Source organism: Chlamydotis macqueenii, chromosome 10, assembly GCF_036417535.1.
Source record: "Chlamydotis macqueenii isolate bChlMac1 chromosome 10, bChlMac1.mat, whole genome shotgun sequence".
NCBI classification, from domain to species: Eukaryota; Metazoa; Chordata; class Aves; order Otidiformes; family Otididae; genus Chlamydotis; species Chlamydotis macqueenii.
This window is the reverse complement of record NC_141565.1, coordinates 21,027,424-21,049,606: the sequence shown is the minus strand read 5'-3', so window position 1 is coordinate 21,049,606 and position 22,183 is coordinate 21,027,424. Positions and strand designations below refer to the sequence as shown.

The 22,183-nt window shown below is 45.2% G+C and overlaps 1 protein-coding gene across 3 annotated transcripts in view; it reads right to left on the bottom strand.

The window, feature by feature from the left end:
* Positions 1-1,370: 1,370 nt before the first annotated feature.
* The window catches only part of LOC104482062 (contactin-4), a 321,299-nt gene continuing 300,486 nt past the window's right edge, over positions 1,371-22,183 (bottom strand). For all 3 annotated transcript variants that reach the window (XM_086755278.1, XM_086755277.1, XM_086755279.1), the window contains 11 exons: positions 15,886-16,061; positions 13,306-13,426; positions 11,594-11,752; positions 10,695-10,844; positions 9,703-9,773; positions 7,899-8,133; positions 7,253-7,368; positions 6,622-6,808; positions 6,016-6,128; positions 4,389-4,557; positions 1,371-3,208 (listed from right to left, as the gene is read on the bottom strand). In XM_086755278.1, the coding sequence (XP_086611404.1) occupies positions 3,108-3,208; positions 4,389-4,557; positions 6,016-6,128; positions 6,622-6,808; positions 7,253-7,368; positions 7,899-8,133; positions 9,703-9,773; positions 10,695-10,844; positions 11,594-11,752; positions 13,306-13,426; positions 15,886-16,061 (1,598 nt within the window). In that variant the 3' untranslated portion in view covers positions 1,371-3,107. The remainder of the gene's footprint in view (positions 3,209-4,388; positions 4,558-6,015; positions 6,129-6,621; positions 6,809-7,252; positions 7,369-7,898; positions 8,134-9,702; positions 9,774-10,694; positions 10,845-11,593; positions 11,753-13,305; positions 13,427-15,885; positions 16,062-22,183) is intronic.

The window sequence follows — 22,183 nt, the reverse complement described above, 5'->3', positions numbered from 1 at the left end:
ATGTATTTTATGTCACACCTTCAAATGGCCTAACAAATAAGATTTCTAAATATAATTCCATTCCCATGGCATTATATTTAGAATGGCAAGATATTGCAGAGCTTAATGCAAGGTATTTAGGTATATTTTGCATTTGAGCTGCACATTTGGCTGTATGAAGGCGCGTGTGTGAAGGCTCAGCACTTACTGGTGAAGGCAGCGGCAGGCTCAGGCAGCCGCGGCGTTCCCGGAGCGCACAGACATGGATCTGTGTTGCTGATAAGGATGTGCATCACGGGAAAACAACAGGTAGAAATGCAACGAGCCGGTGGTGATGAGAAAACCCATGGGGACGTTCACCTGATCAGCAAGGGCACGGCAGGCCCTCCGTGCTTCCAGGGAGGACGAGTTCCCTCGGGGATGGGAAGGGCTTGGTCGCTTGGAAAGCCGGCAGATGCGTTACGCTTATTCTAGAAAATAAAATGGAGCTGGTGTGAAGCAGCAGGAGCATCTTCATTTTCCCAGCCAGGATCTGTCCACGTAGGGTGAGGGAAGCAATTCCTGCCTCCTCACAGCCACAATACCCGGAGCAAAGCGGCTTCCTTTCAGGCAGCGAGGGAGGAAAAGCAACGTGTTCAGTACATCCCCGGCAGTTCCTTCTCATCGGCACGTGCCGCTCGCAAGCTCCGCAGTGGGAAGGATGCAAAGGCAGGCCACGCTCATGTTGCATTTGGCCACTCTTAGGCCAGCCCACACCACCTGTGAAGCTGCCCATCCCCAAACTCCTAGATCAGGGTTACCCGTTTTGTGCCCGGAGCGTACAGAAATACTTACTGTGCGGTTTTTCTTCTTTAAACCCAGCCGCAAACCCAGTGCACTCCTCCTGCTGCGGCTTTCCCCTCTGCCTCAGCCGCAGGAGCGTGCCCCTCGCCCCCCTCCAGAGACGGCAATTTTAAATTTGCTTTTTAAAAACTGAATTGTGTTACCAGGCCACTTTATTTTTAAGCTTCAGAGATTGCAAAAGTGCAATATTGCTCCTTCGAAACGCAGAACACAATCGTGCAACTCCTGCGCTGCCCCCCAAAGAATCAGAATTAGAAAAGTGCGTCTGGTGGATTTAGCGATTTCCAGCAAATTTCCACCCCAAATTCACCCACGCAGGTATTTATTTTTTTGGCCACTTTTGGAAGCGGTGTTAGACCAGAGATATATAAAAAGATTTATTTTTTTTTTTCCTGCCTCCACAAAAATAATATTAAACCAACTGTTCTATTTTACATCTTCACATCAGATATATCTTACCCCCCCAGCAGGCGCTGCCTAATGCTGTGGGGAAATTTGTCAGCGGGTACAACGAAACGTGGAGGAAAAATGCTCCCGGAACACAGGTATCTTTACAAATGACAGAATATTTATTACCAATACCTTTAAAAAAAGATTACATCTGCTAGATCACTGATAAATATCATTTACACTGGGGAGAAAACTACAGAAGCTTTTTTTTTTTGTTCCATTTTTCTTGTTTTTGTCGTTTTTTTTGGTGGTGGTTTTTTTTTTTGTCTTTTTTTTTTTACATAGAAGTAACCATATCAAACTAAGAAAGGAACACAGCTTGAAATACTGACAATATTTCTCTGGTCAACACCCCTGACTTTTACACAAGTGGAATCTTGATTATGAGTTACTGAATAAATATATTTAGAAGGTCTAAAAGTTAACTGTATTATTTTGTAAGCAAAAAAGACGAGTTACAGGCAAATTCAAGCTATCAGGAAAAAAAAATAATATTAAACCACTGCAGCGCATTTAAACTTGAAAATTTTATAGAAAATTCCGTTGCCTTTTACCAGCGTTATCCCATCTGAGTGAACTTACAAAATTACCCCGTAGTAACAAACAGTCCTTCTCTTAAGAAGAATTATTTTGCTGTGGATATTGGTGTTCTCTGGCGTGAGTCTCTTTTGCCTTCAGGCGTCCATGAAGAGTCTCTACAGAATGGCAGACTTCCTAGCAGAGAACTGCCAGGAGATCCCCCTCCCCGCGGACAGCCTGCACCTCCCGACGCATGGCACAGCTCCTCTGGTGCTCTCGGTCCGGCCCAGATTTCCTAAGCGTAATGACGAAGGATGATGAGTCATGACCCAATGCACGTGGAAAGCAAGCACGTGTTCGGCCAACAGACCTAGGGCAGCTTTACATCTCGGAGTTGCTGTATTCTGGTTTCCTTGGGATCAAATCCCCCAAAGGCGAGGTGGATTTAGCTGGGTTTACACCCAATGGTGAGAACCGCATCAGTCGCACGCTCCTTCGGGTACCTGTCCCTTTTTGTCACTAGAGGCAGAGCTCGCATCTTTGTAGTATCTTCATTCCTACCCAATTTAGTGCTAATTATGATAAAGACAAAGCTATTTCAAGACAGTAACCGTGGACCCTTGCTGCATGGTGCCGGCATATTAGCTACATGTCCTGTAGTCCACAACCAACCAAAATTCTTGTATTTTTTCAAGACTATAGTGTTCTTACTGAGTATTTTGAGTTTGTCTTGCTTAGACCTCTGAATAAAATCTTGTGTGTTACAAGCACTTGATTTAACACAAGAGTCATCGTAACTGCCATGTAAATACAGCCGCACTACGAACCCAATCTGGACCAGTTCTGCCTTGCGTAGCCTCGTAAAACTGTACAGTGAAGTTGCAGTCAATTTACCAAGAACAACTTTGAACTCTCCATCAGAAAGGAAAAAATTCCAAACAATATTCTCATGATAATGTCGTCCATAGCATTTTATAGCAGAGGAAAAATTAATATCTACATCATATGTTAACTTTAAAAAATTCTATAAAACACTAAATATATAATAAAAAATATGCATATAAGGACATATGTAAACTGCTTTGGTAACATCATATTACAGATGTTTTCAGTGCATTGCAGAGTTTCCAAGGAAACTTCAGACAAAGCTATATTTGCTTTGAGGAAGTACTGTATAATGCCATTCCTAAAGAAGCATAAACATTTTTCCAGTAGTAAGATGTACTCAGACCACAATATTACTTAGTACTGGGTGTCTTCAAAACAACTAGCTAAATGTTGCTTATATTATAAACAAGTCCGTAAGGTAATTTTTGTCATAAACTGGACCGAGCTGTGAGCGATATCATTATTGTGCTGATGGCTGACAGTGTACAGGCGTTGGAGGTCGAGGCGCCGGATCCTCTCGCGTACGCATCTGAGCCAAGGAGAGAGGGGGAGAAGAGAGGCCAGCGGTGAGGAGAGCAGCCTGCATTAACCCAAACCTCTCCTCCCTCCCCCAAGCTGTAATTCTGGTTCCTCCGATGAAGCGCAGGGGTGGCAGGAAGGTCGGAACTCCCGGGATGCTCGGAGCCCACGCGCAGTCCCCTCCTCCTGCCTCAATAACCCCCTGGTTACTGGGTTTCACCTCTCTAACAGACTTTTTGGTTTAACTTAAATTCCTGCTGCTGTTACATTGAGGCTACTTTCACAATTCTATTACTCCATGACCGGTTTACTACTTTTTTTTTTTTTTTAATGGCACCAGCCTGGCAGGATCTGGCTCCTGGAGGAGCTGCGTCCCTGCTCCGTGGCCCCACGCGTTTAGCCGAATAGGAACTGGCGTGTGTTCCCGCTCTCCTGTGTCTGCTGATTAAATCCCTCTGTATGGTTTATCCAGCCACAGTGCACAACCATGGTGGAGATAACTCTGGTCTCACCCAGGGTTTTTACATCGCTGTAATTTCAATGCCACGTTCCTGCATTGCAGAGGCTCCTGATTTAATGCAGCTTATAAACTCTGGCATTATTAATGGAAGATGGGACATGGAGATTTTACAAAAGCAATGTTGTGTAATAAAATACTCTCTTTTTTGTTTGTTCTTCCACACAACCTCATTTCCCTAAATAAATATTTATGCATCCAACACACAATGGAATATGGCGATACAGTAGCCTTATAAATTTAAAAGCCTCTGAACACTGCATTTTCTATTTTGTTACAGTGAATCGCAGTGGAACAATACATTCAACATATATATGAGTATGGAAGTAAGAGAGTGGAAAGCGTCCAGAACTCTTAAATCCAAATATAACTACTTATGATGGCATTTGTTATGGTTTAATCTTGACTCAGGATGAAATCAGAATTGTGGAATGCCATGACTGCAGGTCCCAGGTAAGCCTGGGTTTCAGCTCCCTGCCTGGGAGAGGACTGGACCCACAGCCTGCCCCTGCTCGGCTCCAAGGCTCAGGTTCATCCCTGTTTGCAGACGCAAACGGTGACTGGGGGGAAGTGGGTCTGCCCCACCAGCGCGTGAGGAGCACAGGGGCCGGGGACGCTGGCTCCCCGCAGCGCAGCAGGAGCGGGCACCAACCCCGGTTCCTCCCGTCCTTACTTGATATCTTTGGAATTCGGATTTGTTCGCTGCTGCTGCCATCGCCGCCGTCGCTGTACGGCTTTATCTCTACGATGTAGTCCTCGTTGAACGGCAGGGAGAGCTCCACCGAGGTTTTATTCGTTTCTATTACAGATGTGCTGCTCTGCCTGTTCCACCTGTACAAAACCTGCAGCAAAGGGGAGAGAGGAGAGGAGGCAGAAATGGCAGGGATGTCCATTGCCCTAAGGGTGTCCAGCTATGGGGGTTTTGCTGGTCACCAGCACAGCGGTGACCGTGCCCAGGCGGGGAGGGGACACTGGGAGGAGGGCGATGCCGATGCGCAACACGAAACGTGGCACCGGTACCGGGTGGAGCCCCTTGGTGGAATCTTCAGCTTCATAAAGCAAAAATAAATCCCTCAGCTTATGTAGAGAGGTCAAAATCTATATTTCTTCAGGAAACTGAGTTGGGGTATTTGATGCAGTGTCATGACCAGCTTCACAGAATAATTGACTTTTTTTAATTACCTTCTTAGATCTGGGAATTCTACTAATTTCAATCACAATTGTGACATAAAACAAAAGATTTCCAGAGAAAAAAGAAAAAAGTTGGGCAATGTTTTGCTGTGATTCAGGAAAGAAATGTGGCTGTGTTATCCTAACACTGAGTTAAAAGAGGACTTTTTAGAAACCCACTAGACTAGAGTTTGCTTTTTCAGGGTGATGAGTCTCTCTCATCCTCTTTCAATTGACTTCTTAATTTGCATTTCAAACATAAAATACATAGTGAAAAGTTGATCCAAACTGCTGAGGTTCATCTAAGGTTTTGACTGAAAACCCTGAGGAATTACTTTTGATAATCCGATACAGTGCCGAAATTCGGGGGAGCTGGCATGGGCTGGTAGCGTGAATGCCACTGGCATTCCAGCTTGTGAACAAAATAGGAAGCATGACCGGGTTCTTCATCGTTTCAAGCTCTGGTGAAAAACGCTTGCACAACTCAACCCTCAAGACAACGGCTGGCAATTGCACACCGACGTCTTCTTTGGGCCAAATTAAACCCTTGGGTAACGTGATGGAGCTGAATCCTTCCCAAGATTTCTCTCTAGTTAAATTTACCCTATTAACACTGCTCCTAATGAGGATTCTCTTTCTTTTCCTTTTGGCTTTGCTTTCTGGAGAAAATGGGACCTATTAGCAACAGTGTTTTGTTTATCTGCAATTAAGGAGTAAACGGCAGCCTTTGGAAGGTCTCCACTAAAGGCAGGAGAGCAGTCCTGCAGGTTGGGAGCTGCCGAGGGAAGGAGCAGGTGAAGATCATGGGCTCAGACCCCCACAGGTGCTTGTGGGGGCGAGCATCACTGGGGCCAGGGTGAGCAGCTGGCAGAATGTGCTCACTCTACACAGGTATGGCTTCTGTTTCTGGAGGAATGCTCCAGTTTTAACCTGGAAAACTATGCAATGACCATGAAAAACACCCCGTCTGGTGTTACTATAAACCCCAACTTGACACTAGATTCATGGAAATGTTCCTTATAGCCCCATACCAGAATCCAGCGACAGCTCAGTGAGGATTCACTGCAGGACCAGAGTGGTGAGGGAGGAGGTGCAGGGCAGTAGATGTCCCGTGCTGACAAAATACTCACTTTGTAGCCCCTCACTTCTGACTCGTTGTCCAGTGCTTTCACTTGGTCCCAGTTCAGTATGATCTTGGAGTCAGATGAATTCCATATGATGTTCCCAGGGGGCTGACTCGGTGCTGTACCGAAACATACACAGCATTTTATTACCAAAGAGCAGTTTCCTAGTTGGATCCCTTCCAGTACCAATGTGGCTTTCACCACTGTAGCTGAGTGTGCCCAGGCTCCTATCGCTCTGGAAAGCTAATGAGCTGTTTCACTGATCGGTGTCCTCAAGGTCACAGGAGGTGTGACACAACACAGTGCTCTAAATGAATAAAGGATTCAATCTGTTGCTCAACATGCCTGAGACCAGAAGAAAAAAGCCCTCTTGAATGAAGAGATAAATATTTAATTTTCCTGCACAGCTGTGGTTTCAGTTTTGCATGCTCTGCTTACTTAACACAGGGACGAAAAATAATAATAAAAAAAGGCTCATAAGCCTTGTGCACAAAAACTCAGCAAAGAAAAGTCTGACAGCTCCTTCAGACTCAAGAAAGCTTGAAAATGAGAGAGGGGATCGCTGGCAGAAAGCCTCCCAGGCAAGAGTCCCCCATCCTCACAGACACTCACGTGGCTTTTTGGTTGTGACATTGACCGCGGCGCTGGAGGGGCCGGTCCCAGCCGTGTTGTACGCTCTAACTGCCAAGTGATAGAGCGCGTTGCCTCTCAGGTTGGTGACTTTTGTAGACGTCTGATTGCCAACCGTTCGAATCCTTTTCGCACTGTCTTCCCTTTCATCGTGTCTCCAACATCTGACCTGAGAAGCAGAGCAGGTACGAGTTCACCTCCAGCCGCAGGCTGGCAGCACCACTGTCGTTTCCAGCGCTAACTCCGGCACTTCTGCCCAAAGTGCAAGTGCTATGGGGACAGAATCTGCACCAGGTTACAATCCCTTCTCGTTTCTTTCTAGAAACCAGCTTGACTGCAGCGCTCCCTCCCCAGGACCTCGGATGCCAGCTGGCCATGGAAGCACATTCACGCAGTGTTCCCTCAGCAAGCTCTGCTCTCTGTTCTCAGCCAGATTACATACAGAAAAATCTATAATCATTTACAGCATGTACTGAACAGACAAAAAAAAAAAAAGCAAATACGGGAACCCGTCTGCCCCATGGCTGGTGGGAGCAGAACTGAGATACCACAACACATCTCCGCATCTATTCAACACTTAATACTGAAGGGATGCTGCGCTGCGTTTCCATACCTCATATCCCTGTATTCTTCCTTTGTGCTGGTTCTCCTGAGGGGGAGCCCAAGAAACTTCAACGTCTGAGGCAGAAAGACTTCTGGCTGAAACAGTGGTTGGGGCTCTCGTTGGCTCTGGGTAGAGGAGTTAAAAATAAAATTAAGAGTTTTCAATTTTATGTTCAATTAGTCCCAAACGTCAAGGGATTTATTTTCTTCATTGCACGAGAAAAGAAGCAAGCGACCAAAACAAACTTCCACATCTCAAAACGATGGCCTGTCAGCCTGTGCCAGACGGCCCCACTCCTCTGCTGAAGAAATAATAAGATGTCATTACTAAGCTCAACCCAGGATACCATGTACTGTAATTAGGACAAGAGGGAACATTTTCTAATCAGTGGACATTAATTCATACCAAATCTCAGCGGAATTCTTTCCAGATTACATATTACTTTTCCGTTAATATCAAATTTCATTACGATTAATGTTATTTTAATGACTATCAAAAGAATTAATCATGGCTCGCCATTTATTATAAATCAGAGCAAGGATTAGGTATCAAAGGATATGTCAAGGTGGATACCAAACCCTTTCAGACCCGGTCAGCCCCCCGTGTCCAGCAGTGGGGAGGAGGGAGAGGCGGTGGGGTTGGCTCCTGGCTCTACCTTCCTCTGCCGAGTAGACGACTGTCACGGGGCTGAAGGACCCTTCCCCCTTGTTGTTGTACACCCCCACTTTAACTTCGTAGGGGGAGAAGGGCGGCAAGGTCTCGTTGCGGAAGACGTATCTGGCAGCATCCGGGGAGGCCACAACGGTCTGCATCCAGCTGACGGTGCCGAAGGGGCGGAAGGCCACCACGTATCCAAAGCCGCCTCCGTTCTGCAGCTCCTCGGGCACTGTCTGTGGGCAGGCAGATCGTGGGAGAAAGGGCACGCGTTTATCTCCTGGTCTGTATGCTGGCTATTGCTCTTGGTCCTTCTAAAGCTACTGTCCTAAACAGAGCATTGGAGACGGGAGGTGGCTGCATTCCTACTTTATTTCTAACCGAAATTCATCCCATCCCATCTGTGCTAGAGCCTCGCTGCTCCGCGAGCTCCCTGTAGTCATGGGGGAAAGCAGCATTTCTGGAAAACACTTTGCCTAAGACTTAATTCACCTTCATAGGCTCCCACGTTCCCCCAGTGACTAGAAGGAGCCTCCACTAACGAGGGCTGGTGGTCCCTCGCTGGCCCATTGCTATGCGGTGACCCAGATCAGGTCAACCGACTATCCGCGTCCCGTAAGACGTGACCTGTTAGAGATCGCAATGGCAGGGAGCAGCTTGTCACAAACGCCACGGAGAAGGGCAGGTAAGTGCTAGGTAACAGCTGAAAGAAACAATCTGTCACCTCCAGGTCACTTCTGGACACATGGACGCTTCCTGCTCTCAGGGTTCCAGCCCCCTAAAAGCTGCATCAAAAACCAAAGCCTCAATGTATTAAAATAATCTGTAATTATGGGCACTCTCCCACAGATGTCCATGGTGCTTGAGCACGTGCAGGGGTTACTTTTGGTAACTGCTTCCTATCTGCCTTGTAAAGCTCAAAAAAATACACCAGACCATAAAGAAAAGGCCTCTGAACATTTAAGAAAGTAAACTGACTGTTCTATCAAAATACAAATTATATTTTGTGCAAATTACCACTCAAAGTCACGGCTGATGTTCTTGCTCTGTGTGTTTTTGAAACATATTGTGCTATCTTTAGGAGACACGGCATAGCTAATTAGTCCAACGGAGGAGGAAATTTAGCACATTGAGCTGTGTGGTAAGGACAAAAACCCATTTATAGTTTTTTAATAACCTTAAAAATATCTCTGGCGATTCATTCTGCCAGCTTGGTCAGAAATAGTGTTAAGTGGAAGTGTTAGCATGTCTAGTGAAGTTCATTATTAGGAAAAATATGCCAGCTGCATCACATCATAACATGAAAATATGAGCAGACAAATGATTAAAGTTCTAACCCTGGCTGCCTTAAGGAATATTAAGCATTTTTCATCTCTGTATCTCCTCTTGCTGGCTTTCATTAGCAGCAATGAAAGCCAGCATGCAGCGCTTTGTGTAACTCTTAACTATTTGCTGCCACGTAACCCGGTACAGAGATAAGGGCTGCAGCTGGGGAGCCAGCCACAACGATTCTCAAGAAGGTCAGGACGTGGCAAGCCTGCCCTCACAAACTCTGTTTCATCCCTCAGGTGGTTTCTGCCCATCCATGTTTTGCCGTACGCGTACGGATGCGCTCAAGTCGGGGAGAGCTGAGCTTGCGTTGAAGCAGTGATGCGCAGCCCCCCGCAGTCCCTTGCTCAGTGGTAATAGCTGGGCTTTTTTTTAGCTCAAACTGTTTGAAATCTACAGAAGCTTCATTGGGGTCTTCAAGTGCGCATCTAGGTGAGGACCATATTAATGTTCCTCTCAGTTTGGACTCCGCTTACCTCCCAAGTAATAACCAGCTCAGACTTGGTTCCTCCACCTCCACTGACGTTAGCCGGTGTCACTTCAGGAACTGCAAAAAAAGATGCAGAAGATGCATCTGGAGACTTCAAAAACCAGAAAAGCGCGTTGAAGTGAAGCAGACCTACGCAGCAGCGGGGCTCTGCTGGCCTTCCTCTGCTGAGTACCAGAAATGCTATTAGGAAATGACTCATTTGCCATGGCAAACAGCACATTAAAAGTCTGTCAATAATAGTATGTTAAAATTGTGTCAATTAACTTGTGTATTCAGTCACTAATTGTTTAGTTTAAACATTTATCTTCTATAAAAATGGGCTTTTATTTATTTTCACATTCCACATTCTGTTCCATTACAGGCTAGAATTGAACAGAGGAGCCACCTACCAGGGGTCCCCCATATCCGAGGCACACATCCCTGCCACCACCACGCTGAGCCCGTGCCTTGAAGACAAACCTTCCATAAGCCCATGAAATGCTCCAACCCATTGGGCAGCCCAGGGTGGCTGCTCCAACACTGATTGCCCACAGGGTGAGGTTCAAGTTACTCCAAGAGCCACAGGAGCCCCCAGAATCAAGGGACAGCTGATGCTCCAGCTGTGAAGCTCAAACTCCTGCTCTCAGTGAGCTCCAGAGTTTCCACCACACTGATCATGGGAAACCACCTCATCAATGGATACTGGGCAGTATTTTCCCGAAAACCTGCTCAAATACCTTTTTTTTTTGAAAATCATTGCTTTCTGCAGGGAAAGGGCATGAAGTCTTCCTATACTCCAGGAGTCACGGAGCGAGCAACAAAGCCCATCAGGAGCTCCACAACTTCCCCTGCCTGCTCTGTGCACACAAATAACACATGTGAGGGAGGAGAGCAACAGGCGCAGAAAGCGCTCCTCAGCTTCCTCCAGCACAGCACACCCGTTAGCGCCGATGAGCATCTGTTCAACAAGATCGAACTCAGTTGCCCACCACTACTTACGAGCTTCTTCAGTTCTTCTCTTCTCTGAAGGTCTGCTGGGTTCTCCAATCCCAATCAGGTTGGCAGCCACGACTCGGAATTCATACTCGACCCAAGGGTTCAGCCCCACCACTGTCGCCGTGAACGTCCTGCCATCGATGATCTCTGGCACTAGGAGACAGCCACAGGTCAGGAAGGCAACGAAGCCCACTAAAATTATTAAAGCCTGCTGAGAAAAGGTCATAGGTATCTGAAACCCTTAAAAGGGAGGGATTAACGTAGACACCAAGGAATAATGACTTATAAACCTTTTCTCATTTTTCTAACATTTTGTTAACTGTAAAGAAGTAAAAGAGGCAGCATTAAAACATTGTGCTTTCAGCACAAGAATTCCTGCTATTAAAGGGTTTCTCCTAAATTGCCACTTTTTTGAAAACAAAGCGTCAAGACAACAGGTTTAAAAGGTTTTTATTTTGCTCTTTTTAAAACACACTGTTCCCTCTAATGGTTACTGGAACAAAATTAACCTCTGACGGAATGAGCAATTACATCATGGGATTTTTCCCTCTATCAGGAAATAATTCTACTTAAAGATAGGCCAGATGACACAGGCTGTCCCTGAGGGATGTCTTTATAGACCACAATTACTGTTGTATATCTCCAGCCTGGCAACAAAAGATAGGAATTCATTCTGTTTTCCCTTAAACATTCATGAGAAAAATGGATGAGTAATAGCACTGACTGTCCCCTAAATCTTTGGGTTGCCAAACTTGGAACTAGTTAATAAGACCAATGCTCTGCAGCCAGTGAAATTGCTTTTCACGTCAGGGCACAGAGCTGCTCTGCTCGGCCCACGCGTGGGTGCCGACAGATGTGTTTTCCATCGGCAGAGCTCTTTGGGGGCCAGGTGATGGACCTACCTGTGCTCACCGCTTGCCACCCCACCGAGAAGGGGGTCCTTGCTTGTACCACATACATGGTAATAGGGCTGTGGTTGTCTGCTCCTGGCCTCCAGGACAGCTGAGCGGTGGTGTCGGTGATTTCATCTATCGTCACGGCTTCTGGTGGACCTGGGGGACCTGTTGGAAGAATTACAGGAGAGCACGATAGGACATTCCCATCAGAGAGAGGACCTCTCTCCTGTATCGTATGGCCGTTACTGTCCATAGTGGTACCTGAGATGAAATCTCTCCCCAAAAGCATCATCTCAGACTCTCTTGCAATTCACTCCGTGGACTAAAATTATTCTCATATGATATTCAGAGAGCTGGACATGTTTAAATATCTCAAATACCCCGAAACCTTCCAATATCATGTCTTTAAAATGAAAGATTCAGCAAGTCTAGGCAGATTTAATTTCTCAGAAATTAAAACTTTAAATTGTTTTGCTGGGGGGAGCAGCCACGCAAAGCAGCCTCACGGGGCAGTCAGCTCCTCCAGTCCCCCAGCGCCAGTTACACCAGAGAAATGAAATTTCAGTGGATCTGTCACAAATTCCTCCTGCTGCTTGGCGGAGGCTGAAACAAACTGTCTTCACTTCATGTCGTGGAATAACCACGGTTATTCCCAACATTTCAGAATATATTTCTCTGCAGGGTGCAGGATACAGTAGGGCAAGAAAGGGAAAAATTATCAGTTACTGATTTACCAGATATTTTTAGGCTGCTGACAGACATGCAACAAAACCCCATCCTGAACAAGTGGGCTGATCTCTGCATACTGTAACTAAAATATTTTAAAAAAAACTTTTAAAAATTATTCTGAAGGCTCTGTTCCTGCTATTCACCTCCCCTCCCAGTCTCACACGGATATTTCCCATTTTTTTGCAGTCGGTGAGATGGTACTGCACAACTCTCAGCGCAGCCGCAGGACTGCTGACCTGGATGGAGACATCCCTGTTGATGTTTTTAGTAAGCGACAAGATCAGTATTTTTACCATCATCTTCTGAGAATTTAATGTTCCTTCTGTTTGTTTACAGAGCCAGCACTAGGGAAATTACCTAACCGAGGCACCCGTCAGGAGGCTGTTTTGAAATGTTTGTGCAAAACGAAAAAAAAAAATAATCTGAAGTCATGCTGCAGCAAAACCTCGAGAGTCAAAGTAATGGGGAGCAACCTCCTGGGGAGCAGAGCAGCGGCATCGCGGCCTCCGGGGCCCAGCTCTTCGTACAGCGCGCAACAGCGAACGTCTGCGCTTGTACCGCTATGGGGGAACCGCGGCAAACAGCGTAACAATATTGTGAGGAAACCAGAAATGCCCAGCTACAGACAAGGGCACATTTCTCAGTGGAAGTTCAGGGCCTAATCTCGCACATTTTCAGCAGTTCATCAAACAAATGAGCTCCGCTGGCACGAGCCTTGCATTCAGGACACGAACAAGTATGAGTGTGTTTACCTGTGCTGTTGTGTGAGTATGTGCATATAAAAGAATCTTTACCTGCACTGTTTGAAAACGTGATATGAACGTTTACATCATGAGCGTGTACTTAGAGCTCATTTCTTAGATTAATTACAAGATGCTGGGATCCCAATGCACGTCTCCGAGCCCAGGAATTGTCTTACCAGCAGCAGAAGATAGGGAAAAAAAAAAAGTAATTTTACAACATCAACAACAGTAACAAAATTCAAATACCTCTTACAATCAGGTCTGCAGCGGCCGATAGCTTGTCCACACTTGTTTGCACCATGCAGACATATTTCCCAGCATGCTTCAGCTGGATGCTCCTGATCATCAAATCGCCAGCTGAATCCTGCTGATAAAGTCGGGAAAAGTGGTTACAATCACTTTTTAACGAGCGCCAAACATCATTATCACATGAGGGACACTGTGACTAATGGATTTACTTTACACCGGCTGATGAAAACACTAGTAATGCAAGCCGTGGCCTATTAAAATTATGTGAGCCTGCCTTGAAGATAAGAGCGGGAGTGTTTCTAAAATTACAGCTCCTACCAGGGGCAGAGGAGCCTGGTTCCGGTCCGTTAAGCAGTTTCCCCATTAAAACAATGTGACAGAGCTGATGCAGGGCAGGTTCGCTCCGATTCCTCCTTTATCTCTCTGGATATCCGATTTATAGCCTCTCTGGCATTCAGAGGCCCAGGTTGTGTCTAAGTCTATCATGTAAATGGAAACCAGCCCAAATTATGGGACATCTGCAATAGTTTCACGGCTTTGTACTACGGCCAGCATTTTGATTGCCTGGCGTTTTTTGTGCTAAAGATCACGAGAACAGCACTCTCCAAGGAAATCTCGCACCACCTAACAGCAGTAATTTGTTTTCCAAATGCCGAGTGCATGTCTGATTAACTGTTGAATAGAACTAATTAGGTTTCTGTATGTAAAGGAAGCGGAAAAAACTCTCTCTAAATTTTTCTCCAGACACAAAGCATTTGATACTTCAAAAATCTCAGGGTAACCTTGTGTGATTGTGGCTTTCTGACTGAAGAATATTAATGAAATTTGTAATTTTGGCTTTGCAGGCCAATCAGGCACAGTCGCCAAGAAGAGCCGTTGCTGCTGATGTGTGCCCTAGGCATCAATCTTTAAGCACATCTTTTAATGATTTTTTTTTTTTTTAAGGGATAACAGCAAGGCTTGTAAGTTGTATTTCCTTTTCCTTTCAGTATTAAATTTCACTCCTGACAGATGTAAACATGGCCTGCCAGTCTGCCTGAAACACGTGTCTCTGTAAAACCTCCCTTGGACCAACATGCAAAACCCTTTCCAGTTTTCTACCTCTGCTGAAAATTTGTTGCATTTCTTTCCTTCTTCTTCTTGCTACCTTCACCCAATAAAAGTGGAAAAAAATCATCAGGAAGGATGAGAAAACATGTTCAAATTGCAATTAAGTTTGAAATTAAACTCCCCAAGTCCTGCCTAATACGCAACAGGCTAAATTAGATGAAAACTGAACTGCAAAAGAGAATGATTACAAAGGAAAGCAAGCTTTTTACTCATCTTTCAGACATAGCCTGTGAAACCGCTGCTCCTCTTTCAGTAAAAAACTATTTGGAGATTATTTTTTAGTTAGAAGAATGGCATGAGAAGCTGGGGCAGGTCCTGAGGTACCTCTTACAATACTGACCCTCTCTGATTCCCAAAATTTGCGCCACAACGTCTTCAAGAAATCTAAAACTACTAGAAAAGCCGTAACAACCTGCCCTTTACAACTGAGGTAAAAGCAGAGAAAACCAAGCACGGAAGGACCATCGTGGGCATTCTTTCCTTGCTGTAGGCTCTCTGGTCCTAAACCTTCCTGGAGAGGCAGAAAATGACAAATGAGCCAAGCAGATTTTTTCCTCTCCTAACGAAGGGAAGTGATTCCTACTCTCGCTGCCTTTTCTTCCCCACAGCTGCCGCTTGATCGTGGTCCTGAGCGACAGCGGTGGCCAGGGCTGTATTTAATGGGCAGCCTAACCAGCCTAACCATTTCACACCTGACTCTTCTCCTAGCTATCAGATTTCCACAAACACCATCTTTTCAATTTTCAAATACACAATCCTCTGGACATCAGAAAAGTTTGCATCGACAATGGGTACTGACTGTGTTTCCCATAAACAAATAAACATACAAACCAAATGACGCGAACACACCAGTTTGACATTGCCAGGAAACGTGCACACATAAGACTGAAAAGAAACGTCATCTCCGACAGCTGTGATGTTTGTAATGCTACGCAAGTTATTTTGTGTAAAGGAAAAATACTTATTCTAAGCGTGTGGTGGCAAGAGGAGGACACAGACGGAGACAGATAAACATGCCAGTAAGCACTGCTGGAACAAATTTGAGGCTATTGTCTGATTTCTCACTATTTTCTGTATAAATACAAAGTTCTACACTTGTTATATTTTACATTTCTTCTACTGCTATGGTCAGAGAAAAACTATTTTGGACTTTTTCCTTGAATGACAAGGCTTTTTTTTTTTTTTTTTTTTTTTTTTGCAATGAGAAAACATACGTCTTCTGACACACAGCTCACTGTAATGTGAATGCGTCGTTCACGTGAGCAGATCTGTCACGCCATTAAGAAATTATAACAATTTTACACCAATGAAGTAGTGTACTGGCAATGCTCATCTTCTCACTCTGTAAGACACAAGATAACATCTCCTATTACTAACTTAGTCAAGTCCATTCCTTCTATTAGTAGCCCTTTCCTACGTTATCCACGGTCATTTCTGCGAGGCGATTGCTTTAGTATTAATACTTACCCCTCCAACTCTTTCAAAGTGATCCCCATCCTTTTCAAAGTCTATCAGGTGTCCATTAAACGACCAGGTAAACATGATATCTAGCGAGTGATCATGAGATACCTGACAGGGCAAGACAATGCTTTCCCCAACAGTGACATCCATGCTGAAAGGTGACACCATAACCCGGGTTGGATCTACAAACAAAGAAAACAAATGGGAAAGAAAGAGCATTAATCCTGTCCCGAGAAATGGAGAGACACGTGGAGCTGAAAAAGATCGTGAGCAGTCTATCGCAACCATAGCATTGCCACCAGAACTCGAAAAATTTGCAGTGATCACTTAGGAAGATCATTAATGCAACAAGTGAGCTATGACATCTTTGATTTTATCCTCCGATACCTTTCTTTTTTTGTTGGATTGAAACACTGTTAATAAACCTTCCAGAATCCTCTTCCAGCCACTACCCTGACGAACAAGAAAAGAAAAGGCTGCAAAAGAGAGCAGCAGATCTAAAAGGCTTGGTTAACATTTTTGAAAAAACTTGAGAGATCAGAGATTATTTTATTGGATTCTTCTTACTTCAAAGATTTGTTTCACAGTCACACATTGCTCACCATGGTTATAAAAAAACCCCTGTTTTGTTGTTCCTAAATTAAGTGTTGCCTTAAGAAAACTTTCTCAATGTAAAATCTCCAAAACCAGAACGAAGAAGGGTATATAAAAAACATGAGTGATATGTGGTTGGACCTGGAAAGGGAAAGATCAGACTAACATTATTGTATGTTATGTTTACTGAAAACTCGGTGCTTGTTTAGAATACTGGCCACGTCCTCTGTCTGATGGATGGTTTTACATTTTAAATCCAGGTAGTTTTCTTCATGCGAGGAGGGCCCACACAAAGAATAAATGATGAGCGATACCAACCAAACCTTTCACACCATGGAAACCAAAACTCTACCCCAATAAGCCGAGTTCTATAGCAATGCCAGACAGAGGGGTTTTGGGGTGCGACGTAGCTCTGGGTGTAGTAACTCCTCTGCCTGACGTAAGGCTGATTTGGGTCAGTTCCGTCAGATTTTAGTCAGGCTGACTCTCTTTTTAGGACCTCTGTGGTCTTACACAAGATGTCACTGACCTGTTGAGTGAGAACTGAGCAAGTATTTTGGGGAGGTGAAGCAGAAGAAAAGTGAGAAAGGACATTGTCCTAAACACAGCATTTCCAAAGAAAGCCCCCAAACCTCTGGGTATCTGTGACATAGTGAGTTCTGTCTGTTAAATACCAGCAGCAGCACGTATCAGCTCCACCTCGGGCTTCAGGACTAATCCCTTTTTCACAGCTGGAATTCACATGGATCTTTTACCACTGGTTTAATTGTCTATTTTTTCACTTTAGTCGTGCAGTATGAGCAAAATGGTGGCACAGAAAGATGAGCCATGACACATTATGCAGACTTCAGCTCCTCATCTGTGCCCGTGAATTCCTTCTGCCTCTAAAGTTAACATTTGTCTTTGATTTCTGTTGACAAAAATGCCGTAATTTTTCTCTACAGGGCCTCAGAGGAAATGAAAAGGAGAAAAAATACTGCTTAACAATGAGACCAAAAGTCTGAAAATCAGATAGAGATAGATATTTTTTCTTATTCCATACACTATTCTACACAGCTGTCATGCTAAAATACTATGAGCATTATTCATTTTCTGGTACATGAAACCAAAATCTTAACTACTTCTTCCAGAGAGTATTGGCTGGCTGCTTAATTCTCTGCTAAAATAATAAGGACACAGCAACAGAGATACGCAGCGGGCAGAACTACTCACCGAAATTCAAGGGATGCGAAGCCGTTCCTGGGTTTTCAAAGACCTTACCAAGAGTCTACAGGAGGCAGTGAAAAAGATTTCATCGCTGCCTTGAACAGGCTTCAGATCAAGTCCTGAGGGACTCAGCTGTATCACCTTGGACAAATTTAATTCATCTATATTTTGGTTTCACTGCTAACAAAATAGAGTAACTCTTAGCAGAACCACAGTAAGTGTTATGGTGCTTAAGTAATTAATAAAAGTAAAACATTTTAAGTTTCTCAGGTGAAAGGCAGTATAAGTGCAAGTTACTAAAATATTGTTTAATTCTTGTTGAGACTTATGACATAGTTTTTGATTATAACCGATGTATCAGGGTTTTACAGTCACTTGGATGGCAACTACTGAAACTCAAGAAGCCTGGAGCGTCCCAAGCTCAGGATGCTCCAGCAGTGCCCACACCTGCAGTGGGCTCAGGCACAGAATCACTGAAACTCCTTTCAGCATCTGAAGTTCATCCTCTGCCCCGTTCAAAGCCTGGATGAAATATTTATGAAGAGCTTGACTTGGAGATGAAAGGGGTGCCTCCCACCGAGCCCGGAGCACTCTGACATGAATCCCACAATGATCCACGTAAGCCATGGTCCTTAACAAGAGCCAGCACCAGGTTTTGCTGTAGCCAAGCCTTGCCTCCATGGCACTTTCTGCATGAGGAGAGAAGTCTGCACTGTAAAGCTGATTCTTCACTCTGCAATGCATACGGTTTATAAACATATAAAGAATGAAAACATGGGTGTTTGCTAAAGACCTGCTTTCCAGAGCAGCTTAGCACAGCACAGTGGACGTAGGAACTGCAAGTGCCCGGTGCCACCGAAAATCAGGCCCCCAGCTCTTAATCCAGTCATGTCAAGAAGCATTGCAACGGAATTGCTGAGCACAGGAGGTTGCGGGATGGACTGACACAGTGTAGCGATGCATGGCACGCGGGAAGGGCTCTGACCCAAGCCACGCTCAGCAGCGGCGCGAGTAGCGGCAATGCGCTTTACAAATCACCCAGGGAGAACCCATCTCTTCTCAAGGACTGGGAAAGCTGAAAAAACAAAAACATCTCCCCCCCTTTAATAACCCTAGCAGGGCAGAAATGGAAAATGTTACTCGGAAGCCGGCTGTGGGCAGCCGAGTGTAGGCACGCCTTGGCGATCCGCAGCCAAGCGGTAATCAGAATTATTAGATTTGCATTTTCAAAACCTGTAACATTGGGCACTTTCAAAATGATGGCGAGTGCTTTAATGATACCAAAATCATGTCGGTTAGCATCCAAGTCAAAAATAAAAAATAAAACCTGATGATTGTTTTTTTTTTCTGAGCTAGCTACTCATTTATTTATTGTCCACTGGCAAGGCAAGAGAGATGATTCTAGGGAGCCAGATACTACGAGAGCGCTGATCTTAATGCCCTGTCACCATCCCGTCCCTACCAAGTGCAGGTTAGTGTCCTCAGATGCCTTTGCTTAGTAAGGGCACTATTAGCAAGGACAGTTAATTAAAAAAATATTGTGATTTTGGTGACATTTTGAGATGATAGTTACCTTTGTAGCACTCCAGTGCATTTTGAGGTAGTTTTTAAAATAATTCCGAAAGATCCACTTGCAGGTAAATGGTAAGAAGTACTAATGGCAATGTCACCCCTTATGGCTGGCTGCGGAGGGAAGCAGTGCCTGGCATTTCCCAGCTCTCCTTTGGGAAGAATAGACAGAAAACAAGTAAAATTGTTCCAGATCACTTCTGAGAAAGTTTGTCTGGCATTACTGAGAAATTTTTTTAGACAAGGAATAAGTGATTAGCATGTGCTAGCGGGAATGCTCTCAAGGGATGAAAAGCCCGCTGTCATCAGGAGGTAAAGTAATCTGGTTTTCAGTCTCAAATAGGAAACGGGAAAAAAATAACTACTTTGTAAATGCAAACCTATTCAGTAGGTGTCCTGTAGGTACAGCAAATGCAGTGATGGTGGAGATGAGCAGGTTTACGTTGGTCTGGGCTTGGCCACAGAGGAAGAGGAGAGGTGACCTTTCCTGCACGGTACTGAGAAGGGCAGGAGCGTGGGGATGGACACTCTGCACCCGGGTCACCGTGGTCTGCAGGTGTCACTGACGGCACAGGGAAACCAGAAAGCTCCCTCAGCCTGCTTTGTGTGACAGAAACAGCACTTTTTCTGTTCCACACGCAGTCTTCCTTGCGCGCCAGGCAGGCTGGTGGCTTCTGGAGCCGTCTGGTTTGAGCGGCATGAACACTAGCAGGAAGGGTCCTCAGCTGGCGGACCCACGTGGGACACCATTGCCATTGGCCCCGGCCTCGCTACGGGGTGCACTGGGGCGACCTGAGCTTTCCTTACCCGCTTTTGTCCTGTGTTACATCCCTTTGTTTTAACGCTGCAGAGAATTTGGTATATTTCTGACTTATTTCCTATATTTGGTTTATACTAGAAGAGATGTTTAACAAAGTTTTCTTGCCAGCTTTCCATTTGGAAGAGGAACCGGAGGCGAACAGCATTTCCCATCTGTAGGAAGGCTGTAATTGCTTCGCCTCGTCCCCTGCTAACGGGAGCCCGTCATTAGCTGTTAGCTCCGCCTGCGTTTGGCGTCTCGTTTCGGGAAGCAGTGATGCGTCTCCAAGCTGCAAACCAGCGGGCTGCGACGCCGCGGGTACTGTCTGCGGGTAACAACTATCCAACCTCAGAAGAAACCATCCCACCCTGATGTCCTATTGATTGCGTGTCCGTTAGGAGGGATTACTCGTTTGTGCGTTGTGGCTCACGCAGCGCCGTGTTGTGTCGCATTGATCTGAAGGACACGACACAGCGGGACACAGTCTGCAGTGGCACGACATAAGTGACATAAAACGAATCAGAGCCTGATACTCAGAAATAATGAAATAAAATACTTTTTTTCTTTTTCAAATAGGTCAGTCCAGAGCATGCGAGTATCTTCTGAATGATACAAGAGGACCAGTGCAAAGCAAGAAGCGCTGTCACATCTATTGTGCCCCTCAGCAAGATTTTAACTGACCAGAAGGTTTTTTTCCCCACCTAGAGACAGGCAGACCTGTTGGCGTTAGACGGCTACTTGGCATCCCGTTTCCAGATCTGCCCATTTCCAGTTTGGCTCAGCTGCGAAGGCTGCATCCTCCGCTCTGCAGGGAAGGGATTCAGCGATGCTCGTAACCGCAGTGCCTTTCATTTCAGGATCTCCAAGTGCTCAGTAATCAATGAGATATGCTTTGCCAGCCCTGGCTGCTGAAGGAACATAGAGTGTTTGACTATAATAAAAGGTTGAACTGGAACACGCTCAGGAGATACAGCTCCTGTTGTTGGCCTCAAATCAGTGGAACTGAGCATCTCAGAGACAGATTTTTAAAAAGGAGATAATGTCAGCATTTCCAATGCTGGTTTCTGAAACCTGTGCACCTAATACCTGAATGTTTATTTAGACATCTGCCCCAACCTAGAGAAGGAGGTCAAAGGAGAATGAAGAAAAGAGAAGACTCACATTTTGATGTATTTATCCAGGGTAAAAACCTGAAGAAATCAGAACTCCCCCTAAAACTTCGTGGTGCCTTCAGACTGTTCTACTTACAAGGGACATTTGCCAAGATCTTGCAAAGGCTTATTCCTTCCTTTCCTCTTCCAGCCTTGCCCATTTCACTTTATTCAACATTTGTTTGCACGTTCATGCTGCTAGGTTTGGTGAATGGATGCTAATGGGAATTTCGTAAAAGATCCTCCACTGAAGGTCTGCAGCATGTAGCCCTCTCCCCTTTACTCTTTCACCTCAGCAGGCAAAGTCTGTTGTAAATATTCATGGCTTTGTAGGGGAAAGCATTGCAAAAAACCACAAATCAGCCAGTGAAAACAGGAGAGGAGCAGACCATACAGCCCAAAGGCACTTCAGCACACGAGGCTCTGGCTCCCTGCATCCCAACTGCGACAGGAGCGTGTCCGGGCATCCGTTAGCCGTTTAACAAAAGCCAGTGCGGGTGGCAAAGTAATTTCGGGTTCAAGCGTGAATGCTCAAGTGCAAGAGTTTGTGTTCAATTAGCAGATGCTTCAAACAAGCAGGTAAGACCAAGGTAAGGGATGCCAAGCATACAGGGCTGCATCCACCACAAGAGAAAATGGACAGAGTGCTGCTTTTCCTCGGGCTGGATTTCCGTTCACATTGCTGATATTCCTTATGTGGCCCTGGGCAGATAAGCACTAGTTTCAAGTTTGATTAACCATCTAATTAACCAATTCTATTAAATAGCCATTAGGGTTAGGGTTAGGGTTCAGAGCTGAACTGCAGTCGAGGTACAAGTCGTTAACATATTTCTTAAACTGGCATGGAAGAAGAGCTTCCCACGGATTGAAAACTGCTTAAACTTGATGTAAGAGCCTCCCTCCCAGGAGCTGATGCCTCCCACCTCCCAGACAGGGACCAGGCAGGCAATCAAGGGATTGCATTTCTGTATACCCAAATACCTGT